The 27196-nt window shown below is 30.0% G+C and overlaps 1 protein-coding gene across 2 annotated transcripts in view; it reads left to right on the top strand.

The window, feature by feature from the left end:
• Nucleotides 1-1653: 1653 nt before the first annotated feature.
• The window catches only part of LOC136970682 (casein kinase II subunit alpha), a 58525-nt gene continuing 32982 nt past the window's right edge, over nt 1654-27196 (top strand). For both annotated transcript variants that reach the window (XM_067265149.1, XM_067265148.1), the window contains exons 1-3: nt 1654-1797; nt 21106-21275; nt 25088-25199. In XM_067265149.1, the coding sequence (XP_067121250.1) occupies nt 21181-21275; nt 25088-25199 (207 nt within the window). In that variant the 5' untranslated portion in view covers nt 1654-1797; nt 21106-21180. The remainder of the gene's footprint in view (nt 1798-21105; nt 21276-25087; nt 25200-27196) is intronic.

The following is a 27196-nucleotide window of genomic DNA, read 5'->3' as shown; positions in this document are numbered from 1 at the left end:
ATTGCACTGTTTGGCAGTTTCTGGGCGTATTTTTTTTCTTTTTTGTAACTTTAACGTAGTATTTAATACTAATCACTTTCTTGAAACTGTCTGGCATCTTGCCTAATACTTTTCGGTATTTTTTTATATTTACATCTTTTAGAATGAATGCATCTTGTGTAACTTCACCATGCGAACAGTGGAAATTTGCATGTAAATCAGCGATATCTTTAATTTTCAGTTGAGCACACATATACGTCTTTCCGTTTATTTATCCACATTCAGGAGACATCGGTGGAGCTTCAGAGCTACGTCTCTGTTTTTCTGAAAGCTTTTCTTTCAGTTTGCTGGAATAGATGTCTTCCTTCTCAAACACGGTTAATTATAGAATAAGGTTAATTATTAGTATTTAATTTTTTTGGGGGGGAATAAGAGTTATTTCAGTTCAAACAGTTCAAAATGGCAGAAAAATGAAGTTACGTGATTATATCTGGTAATGTCATTGAGTTATTAGAAAACGCGACTTTTGGAACATCTAGTGTTGTGTGTTAGACAAGTTCTGAAACGAGAGCGCAATTTCTTGTTTCATTTAACTTAGGAACAATCGATATTCTGAGTGATTTATAAAGAGATTACTATGTTATGTCAACACACAGTTTTCTCATATTTTCATAAGAAGGTAACTTCTGGCTTGACGTTCCTCATTTTTAAGAGTATATGCAAGTACTTATGCAAAATTTAACGGCTCAGATTACTCTCAGATTACTCAATTGAATGTATCTGTTTCAAACTGATAAGTAATACACGAAGAAAGTTAGTGTTTAGTTTCAGGTATTAGGTTGAGAGATGTTATGTTAAAATATGCGGAATTATGTACTTTTCATTTACTATATGTGAATGAAAAATAATTGAGCAAGTAAACTGTAAGCTTTTGCTGTAAAACATGTTATATCGTACAGTAAAAAATGTAGGAATATGCTTAGAAATTCAAATTTCGGCAGAGTTTCGTTCTGTATTAGAAAATTTTATAAGTGTAACGGGAAAACCAGGAAAAGTAATGAAAACGGGTATAAACCCGGAAAAATTGAATAAAAATAATAAAGAAATAAAAGAAAAACAATATCTTTTAATGATATCCTATATCTGAGAGTATATACGCAATATTGAAAATTGCGAAAGCGTTAGTTTATTGTCTCAATTTACAACTTTATTTGTTCAGTTTTATATTTTGACTTTAAAAATTAAATAATTGTATATATTCATTACAAAACAGTACTAAATAATTGCATTTTAATTACGAATGGTCACGCACCCGACTTTGTGCCAGTATTTGAAATACCGGCACAAAGTCGGCGACGTGACCATTTAAACACCGCTACTTTTGCTTCGCCAAAATTAAATTCGAATTTTTTTTTTTAAAAAAAGAATCTTATAAGTATAAAATTTAATTTATCACTCATAAAATTCGTTTTATATTTACAAAATTACGATTTTTTCTGTTTTTTTTTAACAGTACTTTTTTCTTTGTTTTTAAAGCGCGCTCTGCAATTAATTTCAATATTCATTAAACTTTAATCGGTATTATTAATATAACCGATTTAAAAAAAATTAAAACAAATTTATTTACATTTATTTTTTCGAAAATAGAAATTTTATAGGAAAGTTGTCAACAAATTTCGGTTTCTGTTTCATTCGAGGGTGTGATTTCGTGCAGACTTCTCACTGAAAACGAGAGTCGGCCATCTTGTACGGATGCTTTGTAAATGTTTAGGCCTAACTGAAAATGTATATTTTATAAAATTATCTTTACAATCAAAAGTAAGTCATTAACCATTAATATTTAAGCTTGTGATTAATTATGAATGTTCCGTTCGATGGTAATAACATAAATTTGGCGAAAATTCGGTGTAAAATACTTTAAAAACGAATGTTAAAGCTTGAATTTATCTTATAGAAACCGGTCGAAGAAAAAAACTCCATTTTGTTAAAAAAATAACAAAATGTTTAATTATAACGAATCAGAATCTTCGTTACAACGATTTAATGCGATATTTTAACTGTTTTAGCTTGTTCTTTTTATAATTAAATTTATTGATAATGTATATGAAAATGAATGGACGAACACTGTTTGGTTGCAGGTTTTCTTTCGTAAATTTTACGGTTTTTCTTAAGTAGTGACGTAGATTATTACGTAATATACGTCATTAGGACCCGTCATTATTTAATTAACGTGTAATACTTACTCGCGGGCATTTTTTACCGTAATCTTGACAATATTATACGGTTTTTCTATTATATTCTCCATTTGTTGGTAGTTTATAAGAAGAATATTTATTATAAAGTGCTATTTTTATTCTGATATATTAATTAACTTGAAATTCAAATTTATGAATTCGTTTAGGATTTTATTTTTATATTAAATTTGGAACCCTTTGTTTCTATAAGACTATTTCGTGTGAAATTCATACTTCTGTATAAAGAGTTGCGGCTAATGGCTTGATGCATAAACAGTTGCGAGGCATAACTTTATTCGAAGTAGTATTAATTTATTAATTTTTTTAATATAAATAATAAATTTTTTAAATATAATTGGCGTATTATGAATTCAAAGTTACTATTAATGTATCAGATTTGTACACGTGCAGGATGTGTTTCGGATGTTTAGTACCTCTTCGGTTGGTGTTCTTTTTAGCAATGCGTGGAGTATACACGAAAATAAATCCAAGAATCATGCCATACAGTATGTATTATAATAGTATTAATGTTAGTACTATAGCTTTGAGTTGTTTGGATATAAATGTGTAAAAGTATTATAAATAAACAAGAACTAACCTGTTATATATAAAGACCAACAACTGCCGAATTATCGGGCTAGCAAATGGCTATAGTAATATTAATAATTTAAGTTAATTTGGTACTAGAGTTAGGCGTTAGGCACCATCTCTTGCTAAATTTAATAATTAGAATTTTAATTAAATAATTTAAATAAATTTAGGCTTAACTGGAAGAAAAGAATCTGCCCGAAGCGGGATTCGAACCCGCAACTTCTGCTATCCGTGCAGACACGTTACCAGTTACGCTACCCGGACCTTCAGTCCGATCCTCCCCTCCAGTTGATATAAGATTACCGTACGACCATCGACGGCTATTACAATGCCGGCTGGGGACACATTAATTGCCCACGTCCTCCCAAAGGCACGGTTGCGATGGCCGGTTGAGTGCCTTTGGAGGACGTGGTCGTACGGTAATCTTATATCAACTGGAGGGGAGGATCGGACCGAAGGTCCGGGTAGCGTAACTGGTAACGTGTCTGCACGGATAGCAGAAGTTGCGGGTTCGAATCCCGCTTCGGGCCGATTCTTTTCTTCCAGTTAAGCCTAAATTTATTTAAATTATTTAATTAAAATTCTAATTATTAAATTTAGCAAGAGATGGCGCCTAACGCCTAACTCTAGTACCAAATTAACTTAAATTATTAATATTACTATAGCCATTTGCTAGCCCGATAATTCGGCAGTTGTTGGTCTTTGTAAAAGTATTACTATTTGATGCGTATTGAGTGTTTGTAAATCTTTCAAAGTGTTACAGTTGTATCATATATACCTTGCATATACGGAGGAGTCTCCTACGACCGTGGTGGTCTGCAGAAGGTGGGTGCTCTGTGAATCCGCTTTGAGTGTTTTGTGAAAAATCAAATATACAATTAAAAATTGTTGCAAAAGAAAGACCACTACATTGTAAAATAATTTTTGTACAGGAATGTAATCGGCAAATGCCAATGATGTCATATACTAGACCGCGTGCACTGTTGATTTCAAAAAGGTTTGCCACCCCTGCTTTATAGCTAAGTGTTTTACAGAAAAAAATGCCAAAGTTTAGTGTTCTCCAACTTCAAAAAGATTGAGAACTATGGTCCTACAACATGGGGATACATTCCACATTATTCCAATTAAATTTGCAAAATACAAAACTCGTCAAAGAGTAAGGCTTAACTATCTGAGTAAAGGGTGTAAATGAAACTAGAAAAAAAATCAGTTGATGCACTGATAATTTAAGATGGATTAATTTCGAGATTTTTGAAGTTGCTGCATACTACATTAGATTTGAATGGTCGGAATTTTTTAATAGCAAGCATTTAAATTCACATCTCCACACTAATTCAGATCTGATCCAATCCAATATAATGTGCAAGTTTAATCATTTATAGCTGACTAGAACAAGTAAGGCATTCCTTGTTGGCATTACAGTTGTGTTACTACTTCCAATGTAATTTGATCTATTCAAATACCGATTTTGATTAATCATCTCATCACTTAGGGCTTCTAATTTGAACAACTTCTTTAAAAACTGAAATGTTTCAACTTTGAAAGTTATTTAAGAACATGACTTAAAGATACAAAATGTAAACATCACATTTTGAACATTCATCCTTTGATAAATCAAGCTTTTGATAGTAAAATTTGAATTTTATTTTTGTTTGTATTTAACAATAAGAAGTTGAATAGAATAGTCAAGTATTCATTGTTAATTTGGCATATATTTTGTCAAGTAACAAGTTAATATGTTGGATTATTTGATTTTGGTAAATAATTTTATCAATTTTTCAAAATGATTGCTATCTGAAATGTATTTTTTTTTTTATTTCCACAAGTTTTTCTTATATTAAAATAAGATTTCAGTTCTGATCTTTATTTTCTAAAAACCATAAACCCTCATAAGTGAATTTAAAAATTTGTAATAGGTTGTATTTTTATCAGAAACTTTAAAATCTTAATTTGTTTAATTAATTTAATTAATTAATAATGCTTTAATGAAATAACTTTTGTATTCTAGTTGTACAGCTGAAAATGTCAATACTATACAATGAGTAGAAGGCATGTCTTATTAGGTTGTAGTTTTCGGATTGCAGACCTATACATTTCTACTGTCATCTGTCCATCCTTCATTAATCTCAAGAATGGAGTTAGATAAATGAAAATTGAAACCAAATATGGAAAGCTTGGGGACCAGAAGTCCCAATTAACTACATACAAACTTTCAATCTGGACTGGAAGTCATATGATTTTAAAATTAAAAGATGATTAAAAATTTCAGCTCAGCATTGTGACAATGTCACAATGTACATTTGATTTTTGAGTACAGAATTTATTTGAATTGTTTAATGCAAATTATAAAATATGCACTTTAACAAACATAATTACTTTCACATAAAAAGCAAGATAAAAATTCACTAAAACAGCATCTCTAGTGTTTTTAGAAAGTTTTCGAAAATGCTTAAAAGTTGAAATTAAGAAGAAAAATTTTTCACTAGCACAAATTTATTTAGAAAAAGTGTTTTTGACTTCTCTAATTACAGATAGTTGTGACCAGACTTTACACAAATTTGAATTCTCTATTCTAGAATGTATGTTTAGAATCAATCACATGTTATAGTTAAAAATGACAAAAAATTAACAAATGATTTACAGGAATTACATAAAAACTTATATAAGTAGATATAAAAGTAAAATAACCATATTTTTGAAGGTTATAGATTGTTGGTTTATTTCAGTATTGCTTCATTCGTTGTGTTATAATGATTAAAAAAATCTACTCAGAAGTTTTTCTTTAGTTTTTCATCAGTAAATTAACAAATTATCTTAAGTGTTATTTTAAAATTATCTTTCCTTAACTTCAGATGAAACAACTTAGCGTATAAAGTTTGTAATACAAACATCGTAAACCCAATAGTTATATATTAAAGCCAAATGATCGTTGTATTACATTGGGCTATATTACTACTAATTAAATGCTAAGTAATTTGGCACTGTCTAATGCCTGTCTCTAGTGTCTGATATAATCTGGCACTCATTTGGCCTTAAAGTTTGATAAATCTTGAATTTTTCAAAGTAGATCTAATAATCTATTTTGTGAGTACTCACTTTATAATCTGCAATTTTATGACTGCTATAAATTTTTTTTATTATGACAGTCAACAAAATCAATATGAGATTTTATTCAATCTCAGTATGTTAACATATATCTTTAACTTTAATTCCAACTATTAACTAGATCTATTAACCAAGGTTGAAAGTGTTTTTATTTTATTTAAACATTGCTAGAGTTACAAAGTGCATTTGTCTTTTGTATTTCTGATTATTTAATTTTACTTTTTGACACAGAACTTGTTTAACAACAGTTTATCATAAATTTCAAAATACAGTAAGTGATCGGTTAACGAACAGTTCGGACTGCAGACAAATCAGACGACAAACACTTTCGCGACAGATTTTTATGTTTGGATAAACAAACACTTCACAGTAAAAAATTATATAATTTTTTATTTAATTTTTGGGGTATCCAAAATGAATTAATCAAATTCCCATAAAAATCTATGGAAAATTGATATTGAATATTGTCTTTGAATTGATTATGTTCGTTAACCGATCACCCACTGTATAGTTCTAAAATGGGAATTTGGATATCAGAAAGAAATAGCCATCACTATTGATGAAAATACGCAAGACATATGCAGAGATATAACAGGTCATAAAGACTATTATCAAAATTGTTACAAGTTTATCATGAATCAGAAGTTGTGATTTACTTTATTCCATCCCTGTTGAAACAATTATGCTTACAAAAGTAAATAAGTATTATAAAACCTTCCACTCTTTTTCTAGCAATTTCTTTAATCTTATGTTTTTGGCTATATTTAATGCCAGTTACAGAAGTTCTAGCTTTCCGTGCATAGAACTTACAAAAGTAATTATTCTTCCACTTTACTAAAGAGTTCTGATGATATGTTTTATGAAATACAGTAATAACTCGGTTTTCGTTGACTTCGGTTATTGTCAGTTTCGGTTCTCTTCAATTTTTTTGTGAAAAATTTGTCTCAGTTTTTATCGACTGCCTTGGATTTCGTCGGCATGCTCAAGTGACCTCGCTGCTAATTTTGCAAAAACAAAGAGCGACCCACGCGTTTTCCAACGCAGTCTGGCATTATTTCTCGTTGTGTGAACATTACTCTGCAATGGCCCACCATTGGCCAACGGTTCTGTTCTCCAAACACTGGGAGTTCAGTCATAGGTTCACACTTCGCCAGAGTGGGCTGGCCACGTGAAGTTTTCCGGGTTTTCTCCATGTCTGTAACGCCTGAATAGGGGTCAGTTATTCTTAAACGGATTTCCTGGAAGGCATTATTCCCCGCGATATGACCATCATAAACGCATACAACTACTATTACATGACAATTACATAACACTTTACCATGGGGCGATATAGGCTAGAAGGCTCATGTCCAACTAGCTTCTACAAGACAAGACATTATCCTGCGTGTCTAGCCAAACAATTCCATTGCTTTCATCTTAATGCTAATTATCTTATCTTTAATCTTAATGTTTTTATCTTTATGCTAATTAGTTTATGTTAATTTCTTACTGCTTTTAGTATTTAACACTCTTTTTATTTTGAGGAAACCGTGTTTTATGTTTTTTTTCTTGCAAAGACACAATGCAGTGACAGTAGATTTAAAACACTGGGCAAATTTTCATCTTTTATTCGGTTGGAATGCTTTTTGTACACATGTATTTGTAACACGTACAGACAATTATAAGTTGGCTGAAGAGGAGCATCGGCCCGAAACGTGCGATGTAAAAAGCATTCCAACCGAATAAAGGATGAAAATTTGCCCAGTGTTTTAAATCTACTGTCACTGCATTGTGTCTTTACAAGAAAGGAAAAAAAAAATTTAACACTATATTAATTCACTATAAAATGTGTTTTTGGTATGTATTTTGGAATGTCTAGAATGAATTAATTGGATTTACATTGATTCATATGGAAATAATTGCCTCAGTTTTCGTTGGTTTCGGATTTCACCGATTGTTTTTGGATGGATTATCGACGAAAACTGAGGTATCACTGTATCTAGATGTGATTGTTAATATGTTCAATGATTGAGCTATACCTCCAATATCTTAATTTCAATGGTGATTTCCTTTGTTAAAATTTTTTGCCAGAATAATTATTACTCATGCACATACAGTTGTGTATGCTAGAATGAATGAATACTACAATGAATGAATGCTACAATGAACAGTTTTTATCTACAAAACAAAAATGTTACAATGAACATAGATGCTATAACAAATGTGCAGAAATAATATCAGATGATAGCACATACATGCTCATGACATATTAGGGTCGATTTACACACAACAGTGACGTGCTGGCACAGTGACCGTTTGGTGCATAAACATCGATATATATCACACATAACCAATCAGAGTTTCATCTATGACACGTGATCTGTATTCTGTCAATCATACGAGTGTCGTACATGAAATTCTGATTGGCTATGTGTGATATTTATCGATGCTTACTGCAATGTGCCGGCACGTCACTGTTGTGTGTAAATCAACCCTTAAGGTTTCATGCTTTGATTAGTGTCGGTCATCATCATTGTTCTTGTTTGCAAGATTTGGTTATCTGCTTTTCATGCACATTAGATTGTGTGTGCTTTTTATATTACAGTGGTGCCTTGTATAACGTACGCCTCGAATAACGGACGCTGCGAACAACGGACTTTCTGTTTGGCCGTTACGTGACTCGAGCAATGGACTGGCTGCGAACAGTGGACTTTCCCGCATAATTGGTGACTGCTCCATGGGTGCGTTCTTTAATAGCGGTCGCTCTGCGTCTCCGCTACTACGGGAGTGCGCTGCTGTTTGTAGGCATTTAGGAACGACGGTGAAAGAAAGAAAGATAGTGGCGCCCGCACTATCAATAGTATCGTGATGGAGGAATCTATAATTCTAAAATATGAGCTTTAAAAGGCAAAAGAAGGGTCCCAATTGTAAAATTTAACCATAAAATGGATTATTTGTTGAAAGAGCATTCAAAATAGCCTCGAAAAAAATTCGTAAAGACACATCACCACGTGCGCTAACTCGCGCTTTCGCAATTTCTAAATTCTCATTCATAAAACCATATAATGGACCCGGAAACGAAACTATCTGAGCCATGGAGGACGCCATGTTGCTTTCCACCGTAAACTACTGCTACAAGCAGCCGCTTTTGCCGTTCGACGGCGTGCACTGCCACCGGAATTTAGGAACGCGTTCCGCAGGAATTTTTAAACGGATGTCGCTCGCGCAGAGTTACGCGGAGGCATAAAAGAACGCACCCCATGTTCATTTTTTAATGATACAGTACGGTTATTTTATGCTGCCTAACGAATTAGATGTTTTAACATGTGTTTCTATGGGAAAATGCGTTTCGTATAACGGACGTTTCACTTAACGGATGTGCACCTGGAACGGATTAAGTACGTTATATGAGGCACCACTGTATATATAAAGTTAGTTCATAGTTTTCATTAAATAAATAATAATTATGCTTTTCAAATTAACATATACAGTATATAAATTATTTTAATATTACTTTTACACTTATATTTTTCACTTTGTATTATATTTTTCAGCTTAAATGGATATGTTCAATAGTAACTTTGCTTTAGGGTGTGGACCTGGAACAGATTACTCTTATGCATATATATTTCAATTATGCTGTAATGAATGAAGTTCTAGAACCAATTATGTTCATTCTAATATACACCACATACTTCAGTCAAATTGTTTTCATGTTTATTTATAGTTAAAGATGTCCTTTTATCTTGGAAGAATTTAGTATATTCTTCAATTTTATAGGTTTTTTTTGTATGAATAAAATAGTATTAATGTATTAAAAAGCTTTTTGCCTGTATTATTTAATTACGAAAACATAGTTACTTAGGACTAATGAACAGGCTTATACTCTCAGCATATGCTGGGAATGTAATAAGCCTGTTCATTAGTCGTAAGTACTATGTTTTTGTAATTAGTATTAATGTGTTTATATGCAAACGAAGAGATGATAGAATTATTTTCTTCCTTAACTTAAATATCTGATTCTAAGTCTTTTATCATCTAAATTATTTCAAATATTTTACAAATTCATTATGCTTCTGTAAATTATACATTTTTTTTTCTATACTAGAAAGTGTACGTTGCAATCATGCTACTAATATACAGTATATGTAATATTGTTATTAAATTTCTTTTATATTGTACTATGGATTGTATGATAGCCAGATGGTTGAGCAGTTAAAGTGTCAGCCTACTTCTCTGGAGATTCAGGAATGAATCAGGTGGATTGAAAGACCCAGAATTTTTCGAGGTGATGATCTGTCCCAGATATGTTGGGCTCGGCCAAACTCATGAGCTTGATAAAAAAAAATCATCTTTGTACCCACAAGATCAAAAGATTAAAACAAGAACACAGAAAAATGTGGACTATATTTGTTTTTGTTACTGTTAAATACATATAAGGATATTTAGGAATAATAAGAACAAAGATTTTTCAACACTAAAAAGAGAGAACAAAAGTTTTTAAAACTAACTGTCATCTACCAACTTTTAGTGCCAATCTTTCTTTTTATTTTGCCACTACTGTATGATGAGATTGACATTTTCTTCTTCTTCTTCTTCTAGTTTAATATGGAGATACTAGCCTTTTCGACTCTTTCTCCAACTAGACTGCACTCGTTGGTCAGTGGAAGCGACCAGTGCGAGTGATGTAGTTCTCAAGCCCCATCACGTGGTGGTGGTTGGAGGCTTGTAAATGGAAATCAACATTCAAACATGGTCCAGGTCAATATTCATGGACACGCCCAGATTGTGGCGGGCACTGGCATAGTAGGGGCACTGCAACCAGAAATGGAGAGTCGTCTCATGCTTTTAACCATCCAATTTATTGTTAGTGCTGATTGATGAATTTCTTGAAAAACTTACTAACAAAAATAAGAGTAAACTTGAACATCCCAACTGTTGGTGGGTCTAAGAGTTTTATTTGCAATGCCCAGGACAAGGTGATTGCCAGGAGGTGGGCTGCCACTACTGTTACTGTTAATCTAAGTCCTACCAGTTAAAGTTGGTCAATCTTCAGAATGTTAAATTTTCACTCTGGGACCCAAATGCAGAAATGAAAGAAGCCTCATGATGCCTGAGAACAAGTGACAAATCACCTGCAGGTGAGTCCAGGAAACACTTGTTGTACTGATGATTTTTGTGTAGAATGCAAAATTTTAAACAAGCTCATTGATTGCATTTTAATTGAATAAAACTGTTGATTTTGGTGGATTCCTGCTAGTTTTAAATTAATTGCATTGATTTGCTATACATAAGACAGATATTTAGGATAAAAAATTTTATAAAATGTAAAAGTTTAATTAGAAAAATTATTTTAAAGAATTAAGAAAATAAATTATAATCGATAAAATAGAACTGCACAGTAATGAAACCAGATACTCTGCCATTATTATTGTCGGGAATAGGAGTCATTTTTGTTTCAAACAACTATAAACATGAAAGTATTTAAAGAATATGTAACTACTATCAAAATATATGCAGATTACAATAAATTTTTAATCAAAGTGTGATGTAAATATTTGAAATCCTCAATTAAGTCTTCAACCTGAGAAAGAGATAATGTTGGCACTTTCAGTTTATTTGAGTGTGATGTTAGACTTGTTTGATTAGCAAAATATTCTTCTTAGTGCTGTGTCCTTCCGGAGGGTGTAGTGATATGAATTAACGGCTTTAATTATATCTTTTCACTTTTCACGGTGTTATGCCATTTGAATGGCTTCATGTCTTGTATGATCTATAATCACCAATACTTGGTCTACCCACCTATTCCGACACCCGCCTCTAGGGCATTTGCCATTAATCTTCCCTTCTAAAATTTGTTTCTCAAATCCATTATTGCATCTGGAGATATGTCCCAAAAAGAGTAGTTATGACTGGTGAATTTTAGTGGTAAGGCGTATTGTGACTTTTAGTTGATATAGGATGGAGCAATTTGTTTGATGCTCCATTTAAGATATCTTAACATTCTTCTATATGTCCACATTTTAAAGGAATCAAGTTTCTTTCGACAGGTGGCATTTATGGTCCAGATTTCCAAGGCATAAGTGCAATTGGAAAAATTATTGTTCTTACAAGCTTTTAGTTTAATAAAATTAGTAATCACAGAATCTTTCCAAATTCTATATAATTTAGATGTTGCATTGCAGACAAGGCTAATTTTGTGTTTAATTTCATTATCACATCCTCCTTTATTCGTGAGAAGTGATCCAAGATAAACAAATTCATTGACTACTTTACAACCTTCAATTATAGCAAAATATAGATTGTGTCATATATAAAATTCTGATTGGGCTGCAATTTGAAAAAAATTGTAGATCTATAAATTTCCACTATTGTCCGTCTGTTTTAATCTGGAGAACGACGTTAGATAAATGAAATTCAAGACCAGATATGGAAAGGGGGCTAGGAGGCCCCGATTAACTATATATGAACTTTCAATGCAAACCAGAAGCCACATTATTTCGATTCAAAAATTTTCCCCCAAAAGGAGTTAGATAGATGACAGGCATGCCTACATTGCTAACAGAAAAGGATTATGTACAGGGGCAAAGATACTACAGTACTAATTTGAGGTGGAGAGCATACATTTTAAATTAAATAAATTAAAAGTATGATTAAAATTGCAGCCCAGCATTGTCACGATGTCACAATAAAGAATTGCTCATTCTGATTGGCTGTGTGAGACATTTTTCAATGCTTATATTCCTATTGATAGGAGTGATCATCTGACTTACACTAGCCAATCAGCACTCGCATCTAAAGTTGTGCATGCATATTGTGTTTGGTATCAGATTTTAAATTCATGCGACCAGTAGTTAATCTTATGTGCTAAATTGAAGAAAAACACTGAGATCGGCATTATACTTAGTATGTCCTTTTTCCGCAAGCACTTTTGACGCACTTATGGACGTCGTCATCAGGCAAAAACGAAACTTAGTGAAAAAGTTGAATGAAAAATAATCCGACAAAGAACAGAACGCTTTGTCGGATTATTTTTCATTCAACTTTTTCACTAAGTTTCGTTTTTGCCTGATGACGACGTCCATAAGTGCGTCAAAAGTGCTTGCGGAAAAAGGACATACTAAGTATAATGCCGATCTCAGTGTTTTACTTCAATTTAGAATACAATATTTGGCATGGAGAAACACCCTATTGATAATCTTGTGTGACATTTTTACTTTTGCCTCTTAAAATACTGTTTTCTTTGAAAAAGTAACGATCATAGAGCAATCATTAAGTGATATGAATAACCACTTCAACAACCGATTAATTGAGTTAAAAGCAGCAAAAGGTCAAAACAGTCAAATCTTTACAAACTCGATGTATTTGACAATGATACAAAAAATGAGTGTGTCAAAAATCAAAGTGACTTTGACATTATGAGAAGAATATCAGTGTTTACATAGATGTGATGTCGTATCTATTGGAGAAATGGAAAAATTAATTGTGCCTGTAAAAGAAGGTAATTTGATTAAATATTGTGTTCACGCTGAATAAATATTTCAAATATTGCATAATGACTACATTGCTATTGACCATGGTGGCAGAAATCGTATGGAAAAAGAATTAAATGTGAAATATAAAAATATTACAAGGGATACAAGTTATAATCATAATTTACTTGAACTTATGTAAAATTTGTCAGAAAAAAAACAGAACATTCCTAAGAAAGGCTTGGTAGTTAAACCAATTTTAAGTAATGAAATGAACTCAAGATGTCAGGTTGAACTTATACAGTAGATATGCAAATATAAACATTTTTACTAAATCGTATTGATTAAAAATTGCAGCCCGGCATTGTGACAATGTCGCAAATAATAATTGCTCATTACTATTATTATTCCTCACATTTTAAGCTCGCATATAAAAGAAAAGATTAAATTGTGATGTCATTTTTTCTGTTTAGGGAAATAAGTCTCTGTAGATTTAACTCTTTTACATTGTTAAATTAAACTTATATTTCTTCACAATTATTTTCGCATATTTTTGCTTGTGATTACGTAATAAGTCTTTACAAGCAAATAAGCTTCAGGCATTACTATACAAGGACGAAAAGACAAGTGTTATGAAAATAGAGTAGCATAGTCACAGCATGTTATTTTTTTTAATTGTTAATATTATGGACAATTTCCTTGTGCACTCACGTTTGTCACATTTCAAATGTTGCAATATTGCCATATCTGAAAATAAATATGAAAAAATAAAATTTTGTCAACAACGTAAAAAGAGTTAAATCTACATGGAGTCATTTTCACTAAACAGGAAAAAATGACGTCACAATTTAATCTCTTGTTTTATAAGCTTTAAACACAAGGAATAATAATAGTAATGATAATGCTAATGATACAATAAAATAATTATGTTACACATAAAAAAAAAAAAGAAACAACTAAAATTCTGAAGGTTCAAACTTCCATTGCATAGCTCCACCATCTAGCGCAGTGGTTCCCAACTTTTTCTAGGATGCGGAACACTTTTGTGAGCAATTTTCTTTAGCGGAACACTTACTTAAGTTAATATGAAATACATAAGCTTGTCATCAGTTATTTTATTAGAATTGAGCAGTTATAATTCAAAATCTCTACTCATATTATTAACGCCAATTCTAAGACAGGAAAAAATATACCTAAATAACTTTAATGGGAAACTTGTGCCTGATGTTTTTTACATATTTCATTCAGTTTTTATCATTGCCTTTATCTTATTCGAAACAGTAGTACACTCCATAAGTACGAGTCGTACATATATATTTAAGTTTATGAAAATTTTATGATTTTAATTTTTTGATATTCGGCGGCTCGAATACGATTGTACACTTTCCGATTTGCGACTAAATCTGCGGAACACCGGTTGGGAACCACTGATCTAGTGTCTTATCCACTCGATTATTGCTGCTCGGACACATGAAATTTTTAGACTTATAAGCAAAACTTCAAGTTTTAGAGGCCAAATTTTTGGAAACACTTGAGAAGTGGATCCTAATATTTGGACAAAGAACTGTTTGTGTTTAAGGTTGTGTTCACCAAGTTTTGTTCAAATGAGAGATCCTTCTTGTTGTTAGCAATAGGAACCATTTTTGAATAATTCTGAATAACATATTTGATCACAATGTTTAAACAGTATTTTACATATTCTCTCATGTCAAAATTTTTGTTTTAGTCTAGCGAAAAAAGTCACCACAAAGAATTCCCCAAATTTTCTGTCGATTGATTTAAAAAAAAAAATCCTCAATCTGGAAATGCTGGATGTCATTGAGCAAAAACTGCCTTCAGTTCTCAATGTCACTTCCTACTTTTCTGCCCGAACTTGCTGTATGATGTCATGAAATTGCTAGGTGCGTGGTGCATGGGAGCTAGATATTCTGCTGTTTTTCCTGAGGTGTGCTTTGTAATTCAATTTCAGCTAAATATGGAAATAAAGCAGACTAAGATTTTTATCACCACTTTAATAAAAATATTGCCAGGTGGCGATTTTGGCACTATGCAGGCAACCCCTGTATATATATATATATATATGTGAGAGATTCTCATCTTTGTTACCTGCTATATTGTGTTTAGACTCCTAATGACTAAAAGAATTCTAAATTAATTTCTTTAAAAAATCTATGGATTTTATAATCACTTATTATCATCATTTTAATCTCATTTTATTTATTATCTCTATATTAATTAACAGTTGTTAAATTTTTGAAAAATAAGTTCAACTGTAATTATTTTCAGTCTGAATGCATATAAAGGTATAAAGTTTGCAATAAAAAACCCGCTTATAATTTTTAACAGCAGTTGGAATTACAAATATTTATTTTCGACACATTGTTTAATCACTCACCATTACTTTAGTAGTAAAAAAAAAATATTAGAGTATAAATAATAATTAAAATTAAATTACAAATATGTAACAAAATATGCTTTTCAAAAATCTGAATATGCAAGATAATTATATATAATGAAAAATGTTGATAATTTGTTGGCTAACATTTTCAATCTATTGTTGCTCGATGAGGCATTAAATTTATAAGCTTCTCCATCAGATTTGAAGTAATTTGTCTCCCATTGTTCTTTAACTCTTTCTAAATTATGTTTGTTGGATATCGTACGAACAAGGACAGTATCATCTACTGGTAATCGTATTATTTAGAAAATATGTTTAATAAACTACTGTTTATAAGTTAGCCAGATGATGATCAGATCTCGAGAAAACGTTTCTTGCAAACTTTCCATTGATATTTTGATCTTCTGCGGTTGTTTTTTTTTTTAAGAATATTAGTCTTCTGTGATAAAAAAGGGGGGAGGAAGGATTAAACATTATTGATAAAGATCAAACTATAGGCCTATATTAAAATTTATCAGCAGATTAAAAATATAAATGACAGGAAATTGTTCAACTGTTGTTCATAGTACAGTAGGTGTTAATTTATCACCTACAGGACCAGAATGAGTGGTCCCAGATTATCAACAATGCCAGATTACTATAACTTGACTAGTGCAATGAAAATATTTTAAAATTTGATAAGTTATATGATTGAATGTTGCAGAAATATTTTTGGAAATTGTGGCGCATAAATATATATTAGGCATTGGAAAGAGCACAAGATGTAATAACAAAACGAATAATTTTTTTCAGTCGGATGCTCGACTTTCCAACGCCAAGCAACGTGCATACCTATACTTCACTTCTGAATGTGATTCTGAGAATAAACACAATAAATACGATATATGTTGATTTTTAAGTTATTAGATTTAGTGTAGAAAGAAAATATCTTACATCAATATGGATTTTATTTGATGAAATAACAAAATTATTATGGCATAATAATCATTTATCATCATCTTATCATTCTATATTAAATTCAGAAAATGACAAGTGTATTGATAAAAGAGAGATTTGAGAGAGAATAAATTATATGATGATGATAAACCTTCAGAATAGTGTTGTAGAAAATAAATTTAGAATGATGGAAAAAATGTGTGCTTCATCAGTGAAAAAATAAAATTTGGCAAGCTACTTTATGTAACACAATGTTCATAAAAGATGTGATAAATTATTCAAATGAATTTAATAATTATGCAGTGATTCGGATAGCATTAATCGTAAATTTTAACATATCGTAAAAAAATATGCATTGTAATAATGTCATTTTAAGTAATGTAAAATGATTTCTACTATGTACAGTTTAAAAAAGGAAGCAAATAAATTAAAATTATAATGACATGATCTTTAGTTTTGTTTCATAGAAAAATGTTGGAAAGTAATGCTGTTGTGTGTAAACAAAACAACAAATTTGCACAGTCAGTCCAGGACTATCATTAAAATCTCTGTAATTATTTTAATTATCACATGTCTTAACCGTCGGATTTCTGTGAAATGACTTTATTATGTAGGTAGAGGATAATTACCAGAAATTTATAAGTTTTCAAGATAAAAATTCAAATAGAAGTGTTTAATTATATCAATTAAAGCAGGGATTGAATGTAAAGAAAATAAAGGGAGAGAATTAAAGATGAAATATACGATAACTATGCAATACTTGAATGTGGATTTAATTAAGTATAAATAACAAAATGATACCAGTAATATCCAGCCAATAATATACTTTACAGAAATGCTGAGACATTCTCTAAAGTGTAGAGGTCCATGTTTAAATTACACCCATAATTATAAATCTTAATTTAAAAAAAATATCTGCTTATGTGATTGTTGAAAAGCCGCCAATGAAAATAATTATTCCATTTTGTTTAAAGTGACATTCGAATTTTCGTATATATGTTTGACTGCTATTTTAACCTGATGATGATGATTTAAAAATCTTTGAAAGTGTTTGTTTTTATCATTTTGTAGTAAAGTATATTATTTGCTGGATATTACTGGTATCATTTTGTAATTTATAGTTAAAATATACATTATACATATAAACTGTGTGTGTATCTGGAGATTTCGGGGAAAATTGCAATAGTTGAAGAATATCTATGACATACAAAGAATTTTTTCATGCTCTTAGTGATTTTAAACAAACGGAAGGTGTTTTGAGTTTGTATTTCCAATTTAAAATTGGCATATAACTCTCACCTATTTTCAAATAATTCTTTTAAATATAAATAATTTGTGGATTATCCACACACAATTATGATACTGGTACCATTCAAGATACATTTTTCTTTCTGTTCACATCTTTGTTTATTAGATTAGAATAGCAAAGATCGAGAAAGAGTTTACAATAATTTCTATGAATGTACCGTACGTACGTAAGTTAATTGTATTTCATATAAATGCATCTTTGATGGCATGGTAATTCGTGGCTAGTATTCTGCAGGATTTCTGTTCATAATTGCATACTTATAAATAAGTAATGTTAGTTGTAAAAAGTTGAATTAATTCAAAACTGTATTGTAACTATAATATATTGTGTATGCATTTACAAGTAACTTAGAACAAGTATTAGTGTGTTACACAAAAATGCACAATTGTAAGAAATTGCATTTTTTTTTATAGAAAAAAAAATGCCAATATTTACAATCTATTTAATATAATCAAAGGTTATAGTGTTCCCCACATCTGCATTATCTATTCAATAATGCAGATGTGGGGAACACTTTTTAATGGAAGATCATATCTCATTTCAAAAGGATTTTATAAGATCATGTCTTGTACTACAAGTTGCATAAGTATATATTATACTTTATGGCATGTAAGAGACAAGCATATACGATGCAACCTCATTTCAGCACAGAATACTTAGGAAAACTATATTTAGTGTATTTGTCATCTCATGCTTTTGGAACTTGGCCCCAAAACTTTTTACTATATTCTGACCAATCCTTTGAACATGTTAACTCGTTTCTAATGAACTTTTCCACTAGTCTGTAGATGTAACTACACTATTTTAAAAAATTTCTGTGAAAAACTGCATTGTGCATTTTAGTTACAAATTGTGTGATTGAAATCTGACAAATGTTTTCTTATTTCAGTGAAAATTCCAGAAATATTCATTTTTTTTTAATTTTTGTAATTTAAACCTAAACACGTTACAATTAACCAATTTTAGAAATAACTGAACGGAAATGTGAAATTATTATTAAAAGAATTATAATTTAATTGAAATAGACAGTGTGTTAATCTGATTGTTTATAATATCCTTTATACTTGTTAAATTCCCATAGTATAGTAACAATGTTTGTAAGCAACTTAGCTAAAAATTTTCAAATCAGTTTGTTTGTTGCACGTTACCCTATTTAGTATACGTAAAATTTTCCTTGTATAATAATTCTTTTTAATTATTCTAAATTTAGCAATATTATTTAATATAAGTTGTAAATTTAATAACCACCTAAATAAATAAAATATTTATATACATTTTAGAATAAACGAAAATCATTTATTTCAATGACAGCCTTCAGTAGATAAAACTAAATAGGCCTGTAAATTAGGCTGAAAACGTTTGTTTTGAATTAAATATTTCTCTCGGCAACTAAAAGGTGTTTTGTATATGATAAAACCAAATTTCATCAAGTACAGAATATTAAAAAAGAAAAAAGTTATTCCAAAATAATAATCGTATAATTTTCATATTATAAATAATCTAATTTTTATCCACTAAAGTAACACAAAGACTGACGCCTAAACTCTTGCTTACGAGGGGACACACTTTTTTTTGCCATATGACAACTGGAGAATACACTTTATTTACAGTTCTCTTAACCTTAAAACAGGGTGGTGTTCGTCGAGTTACTTTACAAAGAGCTTTAAAATTGGCTTATATCAATAAAAAAAAAATGACCATTTTTAATAATAATTGATGTAAACTATAAGTATTAACCCGTTCAAGACAAAATTGTCTGAAGGAAAAGTTGTTTGGTTTTGCTATACCAATTCCCCCAGTAGCCAGAAGGGTAAAGACAATTTTGTGTCCGGATACCTAGAAAGTTTCAGAGTTTATAGAATTAAAGAGACTCTCTTAGTGCTCACAGGGCAGAAAGAGTAAAAAATAAAATTGGAAGTCACTGTTTTCTTTGTAAATATAGTGAAATACATATATGAAGTGCCCTAAATAGTATATAATATATTATTTAGAAATGGCGATCAGAGCAAAGGACTGAAAAATAAATTATAACTGATAATGTACCCTTTTGATTAGCAGTTTTTCCACTTTGAATTAAACTTTTCTTCTGACATTTTTTAAAATTATTTGATTAAATTTAAAATTAATATCTAATTAATATATTCGTTGACAAAAATGTTATGCACCCAGTTAGAATTGTCCAATTACTGAAAACCTCTGCAAAATTTTTAGTGTACAGTATCTTTGTTTGTTTGGAAGTCTTTGAATGCTAGGCATGTATGTATGATAGACATTACTCACAATGCTCCACTGCTGGTGCTGGTCTGGGAGCCATCTCATATGGCAAATGGTAGCCTTAGTAGTACGAGAACATTAAATATCACAGTGACTGTTCAGGAAATTCTGCACCTTCGTGTGTTACTTCTCAAGGCAGTACTGAAAACAACCATTTTCCAGCAAGATAACGCTTGGCCGCACAGCTAGGATATCTCAACAATGTCTGTTACATTGCCACACTTTCTTAGCCTAGCCAGTCTCCAGATTTATTGCCATTGAGGACTCGTTGGACTTGGATGAGGCACTAGCTTTACCCATCTATGAGTGTGAGAGATAGGGAGTGGCAGTTGCCACATTTATTGGCAATTCTGCTGCAGGATAGTGCACACTAGCTAAATGCCTTCTGGACCTATTCTATCACTGCAAGTATCGAAGCAAGAGAAGGTCTTACACAATACTAAAGCTTTCTTTAAACTGTACCATTGTTTCACAGGAAATTATCCCTTTCTTCTTCTACTCCTGTTTTAATTGTTTATTATCATTGTCATTAAATTTGCATAGTTCATTTGATTCCAGCATCTTGTTCTTGGTTTTTAACTTTGTCAATGAGTGTTTAATTAGTTTATTTTTAACTGAAATAGTTCAAAAAAATTTGGCAATTTAGATTTCATTAAAATGATAAATTTATCATGCAAATTTATATTGTAATAATAGGTTTCAATTGAAATAGTTTTCAATACAAGTATAATTGTATTTCTTAAAAGTTAAGTACAAATTAAGTTCTAACTAAAATATATAATTTGTTGACTGAAAACAACAATAATAATAGTAATACTAACATTTCAGATACGACCTGTCAAGTTTTGAAGTTCAATATTATATCTAAATCAATTCCATATATCAGCATATATATTTGGTAATATGCCATTACCTAGTCGAGCAAGAGTATATGCAGACGTTAATTCACACAGGCCACGAGAATATTGGGATTACGAATCACACGTTGTCGAATGGGGGTAAGTCAATGCGTTCATTTTGAAATTTATTGGACTTATTAATAATTTGTAATATGAATCATCTGATTTATACTGTAAATAATTTTCTTAACAATTTGTTTTCATAATATACTTATTTATTTTATAATAAAATAATTAGATAATTAAATTATATTGCGTCAAACAGTTCTCAATAAACAGAAGATTAATAGAATTTATTAAGCAATTCTGAATCATTAAATTCTTGATAATTAAATTTGTTTACCATAAGTTAATGAAGTTTCTTTGTGAAAAATGAAAATTTTATGTATACAGTATTTAATTTTTTTCTTTTTAATTTAAAAAAAAGAAAAATAGCACTATTATATGATCTATGTAGTATTGTGTACAGCAGGCACTTAGTTCATGATTATTGTCTGTCTATGGAAAGAATTGACTCAAGGTCAACGTCGCATGTGAAGTCACTTCTGTTAAACCAATCGGCACATTTCTAATGATGTCAGCACTTTTCACTTAATATGTCAGACAATGTATGAATTTTACTTTATTTTATCTCACTAGATAGCAGAATGACTTTTCTGTTAATTGTATTAATAAATTTTTTTATGGCATATATTAACTGTAAAGAATTGTGAATTTAACAACTACTATAACAAACTTTCTCGTATTCCAATACCAGAACTTGAAGTTCTCATAACACTGTTTATACGACGGTGACGTGTTTAACAGATGAGGAAGAAACCGGAAGTAACTTGCCACAACTAGGTGATTTATGGCTGATGCTCGTTGGTTAATACCGAAATTGATTCTTTCAATTGACAGACTATAGTTTAATATAAAATTAAATCACTATACAATGGAATCTCCATAATAAAATAAGGTTCATTGTACTATAAACTTTATTTTATGGACTTATAATGGTATCATGATTGCTGCAGATGTAAGCGAGCATGATAGATATGTCAATTAGTGATGCGAATGCAAGCATTTTTGGATCATCTGTACTTGCTTTTTTTTAAACATTTTGATATTTATTAAAAAAAATGATGATAGAAATCAGTATTTTTATTGTTTCTGTTTTTATAGGGAATAACTATATATGCGGCAACATTTCTACTTTCAAGTTTGGATGGACAGATTTTAAAAACTATATTTATTTTGTTTTACATTATTATATTTTTACAGTAAGATGGGATCTCTGATATGAATCAATATTGTAATGTGAAAGCCCACTATATAATATAATAAATTATGGTAAAATTTAAAAATCTATAAAAACTTATTTATTTAAATAGTACAAGCATATTGATATTACGCTTGTTATTTTATATATTGTTATCAGTTGTTACTGTGATAAAGTAAAAACATTTATTCTTTTCATATCTGTAAAGTGAATTTAAATATGAAAGAATATTAATTCTTTTACATCTATGTTTTGATATTTATCAAGGACAAGCTGGTATGTAAGCTATGTAAGCTTGTCCTTCATAAATACCTTTTTGAATATCTTAATTTGACTTTTAAAACATCGAATATATTCTTACATTGTTTGCAGCTTTAAAAAAGTTAAAACTGCTGATCCAAACACAGTTAAAATGTATATTATTAAAACATTTAAAATTAACAATGTTTCTTAGAATAGTCTTTCTCAAACTTTTCGAAATGTAGTTTAAAATAGTTTTTCCAAGAGTATTTTACAATAATTTTTCTAAAAGTCCAAATTCTGCATGTAAATTTGATATTTTTCATGACTACCATCATATCTCATTCTTGATTTATTGTCTATTAATATGTAATAAGATATTTATTTTAATTAGAAACTTATTGCTTTTTTACTACCTTGCATTTTAAGTTGGACTTCCAGAAAAATTATTGTAAACTACCGATCTCTCGTTTAGAAAAGTTTGCAAAAGCCAGTACTAGAAAAGTACTGGCTTACATGTGATGTTTTGGGAAACTCTGGTTAATTATAATTCTTTAAGCTAATCATATGGCATTTAAGAATAATTGTGTGTGTTATAATTTTGCTTAACAATTGCAAAATGATTTAAAATATAAATATAATGATTGATATATTATGCTAGGAGTTCAGCTTAATCTAGGTGTCCCTTTCATAGGTCTATTTCCTGCATTTTGCAATGCTCTCCTCTATATTACTTTTTATAAAAATATAAAACTTGGCATATAATTTTATTTTAAACATTATTTGCAATTATCAGTAAGAAAAGTAAATGTACTGATTGAACGTCCCGAAGACCAATATTTTTAGCAAATAGCTTATACAACGATAGTGGAAACTCTCGTGAATTAGCATGTACCGTAGCGGCGACAGCACAAACTAGTGACATCTAGTGGTTCGAGGAGAACACTAACACCACATAATATGTAAAGTCTAACAAAATTTGCAAAAATGCAACGAAATAAATATTTTATCATCTTTTTGTCTTTATTTTAAGATCTTAAAACATGAATTATAATTTTATTTAGTAGGAATGAGGATGGACAGTGATTTAAAGGAAGGAATAATAGTAACAAAACAAATCAAATGCAATAAGTCAGATTTTTTAAAATTAAAATCTGAGGTTTTAATTTAATTTCATTAAATTGAACACCAAAGTGTATTATGTGCATAGTTTGATCATACAGGTCAAGGATAATACAGTTATTACATATGTGAAATCTTTAATTTAGCATTTTTTGTTCTCAGAAAACTTTCAGATGAACATTATGTTTCGTCACATATGCTTTAATAAGGACTTTGAAATACTTATCTGCCAATAATTAATACAATTGTCACAAACACATTTAATATTTGCATTCTTTAAGAAATAATTAACTTAGTTTTAATTTCATATGGGCTCTAACAAAAATATATTAAAATTGTTTTGAAATATTGCTGATATTTCTGAAGATAATCTTTTTCCGTAAAATGGTGGGAACACACGACGTAATTTCTAATTAAATATTCTGGCCCTTTCGTTTTCAAAATCTTTTCTAAATCGGACCTTCTGCTCTTAATAACTCGCATCTGAAAATCAATATAAACACATACGTTGAATGATAACAATATTTTAAAGGAGGAATGTTTATATAAATGAAAACAATCTAATTGCTTATTAATTTACTTACACTTGTTTGTTTTTAGGGAATTTGTAAAACGACTTGCGATCACTTTGTATCTTATAATTAAAGCAGCTATACATAGCGCAAATAACCCCTCTTCCGGCCATTCTAATTATTGTGAGATATAAAAATGTTCACAAATATTTCTCTTTATACACGCGGTACAAATGAAGTGAAGTGTAGTTATCTCCTTGAACCACTAGATGGCAGGCAGGAGCTTGTCGCCAGTTTTCAGTAGAAGTTTCCACTATTGTCGTAATACAGGCTACCTTATCACTATTATTTTTAATTAAATTCTAAATAATTTTGTAATGTAGATAGGTGTTAGGTTCTAATGAATTTTATACTTTGTTATATAAAATATAAAATTTTCTTACATTTAAAAAATGTAGAAAAAAGATATACTTTTAATGCTTCACAGGAAAATTTCTTAAAATGGAAATTTGTAAAGAAGTTTATTTTGTGGACGTTTGACTTTATATGTATACATAGATTGCAATAGTAAATCTATAAAAGAAAAATAAAGAAGCAATCTAAAAGAAATTGTCATAAAATGACACAAAAAATTAATACAGGTTAAATTTTTGTTTTTACGGAACTTTTTTTTCCGTTAAATCATTCTTTTGGTACTCGATAAGTGATAACAATAATAGCAAGTTATTTAATAGAGATTACGAGAATAAAACTTAATGATGATATAATCCCGATAGAAATCAAGATGATTACCAGCTTGTGAGAAAATTGGGGCGTGGAAAATACAGTGAGGTCTTTGAAGCAGTCAATATTACCAACAATGAGAAATGTGTAGTAAAAATATTAAAGGTGAGAATTAAACTTTTATATTTTTTGTGTATAGTGAAAGCAATAAATAACTTTTATAATTATTATTTAAGTCAAATTCAACCAAATCATTTGTTCTGTTATGTACCCAAACTAAACATAAACATAAAACAAATTCTTTTAATTTATTTATGTTTTAAAAAAATTTAATTTTGACCAATTTTTCCGTATCGTGAATATTTGATTTACCTTCAATTGAAATTATGACTTCTTAGGAAAAAAATTTATGCTAACTTATATATATATAATATAATAAATTATACTCTAGTGCAGGAGTTCCAAATGTTTTCACCAAGCGAGACAAATTGTAGACTCCAAAGTATTTAGTGGTCCAAAAAAGGAAATAAGATACAAGGAAAGAAAAACTATGTGTACTAATTGCATGGAATAATACTTTTCTATTTATGACAATAACTCATTTTTCTTACAAGTTATATCTTAACACATTCCAAAAGTAATAAAACAAAAATAAACTTAAAACATTTCAAATGAAAAAAATTAAATTCCTGAGACTGAAGTGTGTGACTCGTGCAGTCGTTTTCTTCAAACAGTTTCATTGAATCTTGGTTATAAGTTGGTTGAATGTATTTGTAACACAGACTAAGTGATCATCAGTTAATTTTGATCTTAATTTGGATTTACTGATACATATAATCAAAAAAGTTTTTTCAGGCACACAAGTGATTCCAAACACGAAAACATTTGTTGCGCATGTTTGCGTAACTTTGGAAAATCTTGCAGAGATATGCTTATAATATCTTAATTGATTTTTATAAAAGACTATATCAGTTTTGTTAACGTATAAGACACCCAATTTGATTGTTTTGTTTTATTAAAAAATATAAAATAGACTTTTTGTTTTTCTTTATCAAGTTTATGCTTTCTTCTATTTTTATTTTTGTTGGGCATTTTTAAGTAAACCTGAATGTTTATTTATTTTCAAAAACCAAGATTTTATATAATATATTGTAATATACAAAATTAATTTTAAGAAAGTATTCGAATGATCTGAATTATCTTACTTCAAACAATTACACTGCTATTGCATTCAATGAATCGATACGCATGCTGCCTGGTCACATTCCATACTGGTCATTGGTCTGTCTCTTGGGTGACTGATGGGTGCGCGCACACTTGGCTAAACACTCTTGGCACAGTGGCCCGATCAGCAAAGAGAGCCCATAAAAATTTGCTTTTATGCATGGAACAACAACAGATACATAAAGTTTGTTTTTTAAAGCAAATAATTTTTAATTATAATATGGTATAATTTTAATGTTTTTTTCGTAAAAGGGAAAATTAACTGGCATGAATTTAAGATGGAGAATGGTCCAACATTGTGGGCCACATTTTCAGGGTTTATGGGCTGCATTTGGCCAGGGGGACTGCATTTTGTGAACTTATGCTCTAGTGTATACAGTAGATGTCTCCATTTGTACAAGTTCAATTATTTTGTTGAAAATAAATTTAAATTTTATGTTTGGAGAATATTATAATTTGTAATTTGTTGTGTAATATATTATTCCAGTGCACAATATTACTGATCATAAATTCAGTCATAAATTTAGTGTATTTGTGAGGGATACCAAGAATTATTCTATAATAAAAACACCATTACAAATTTTTAAATAGTTTAATTAAAGTTGATAATAAATTTTTTTATATATAACTTGTACTGTATTTCAATTCCTTCTAATCTCTTAATCCAATATGTTATTACTACTTTGGCTTTGGTAAACAAATACAAGTTAACCTTATTTAAAGCTCAAAAAGACAATGGAAATAAGAAGTGAGCAGGATTAGAAAATTCTCTAAAGTTCTCATGCTGAATTACGACTAGTTTTGTGAATTCCCATTTTCATTCATTTCTAGTGAGAAATTGAAATCTGCACTCTTGACACAATGTAACAATGACTAAATGGCTTATCTACTGACTAGTCATAGGTTTAAAATACAAATCTGAATACTCAATAGTAAAA

Source organism: Centruroides vittatus, unplaced genomic scaffold (genome assembly GCF_030686945.1).
Source record: "Centruroides vittatus isolate TY-2023 unplaced genomic scaffold, ASM3068694v2 contig_2104, whole genome shotgun sequence".
In the NCBI taxonomy this organism is placed as follows: Eukaryota; Metazoa; Arthropoda; class Arachnida; order Scorpiones; family Buthidae; genus Centruroides; species Centruroides vittatus.
Note: the sequence above shows the minus strand (reverse complement) of the source record. Positions and strands in the feature narration are given on the sequence as shown.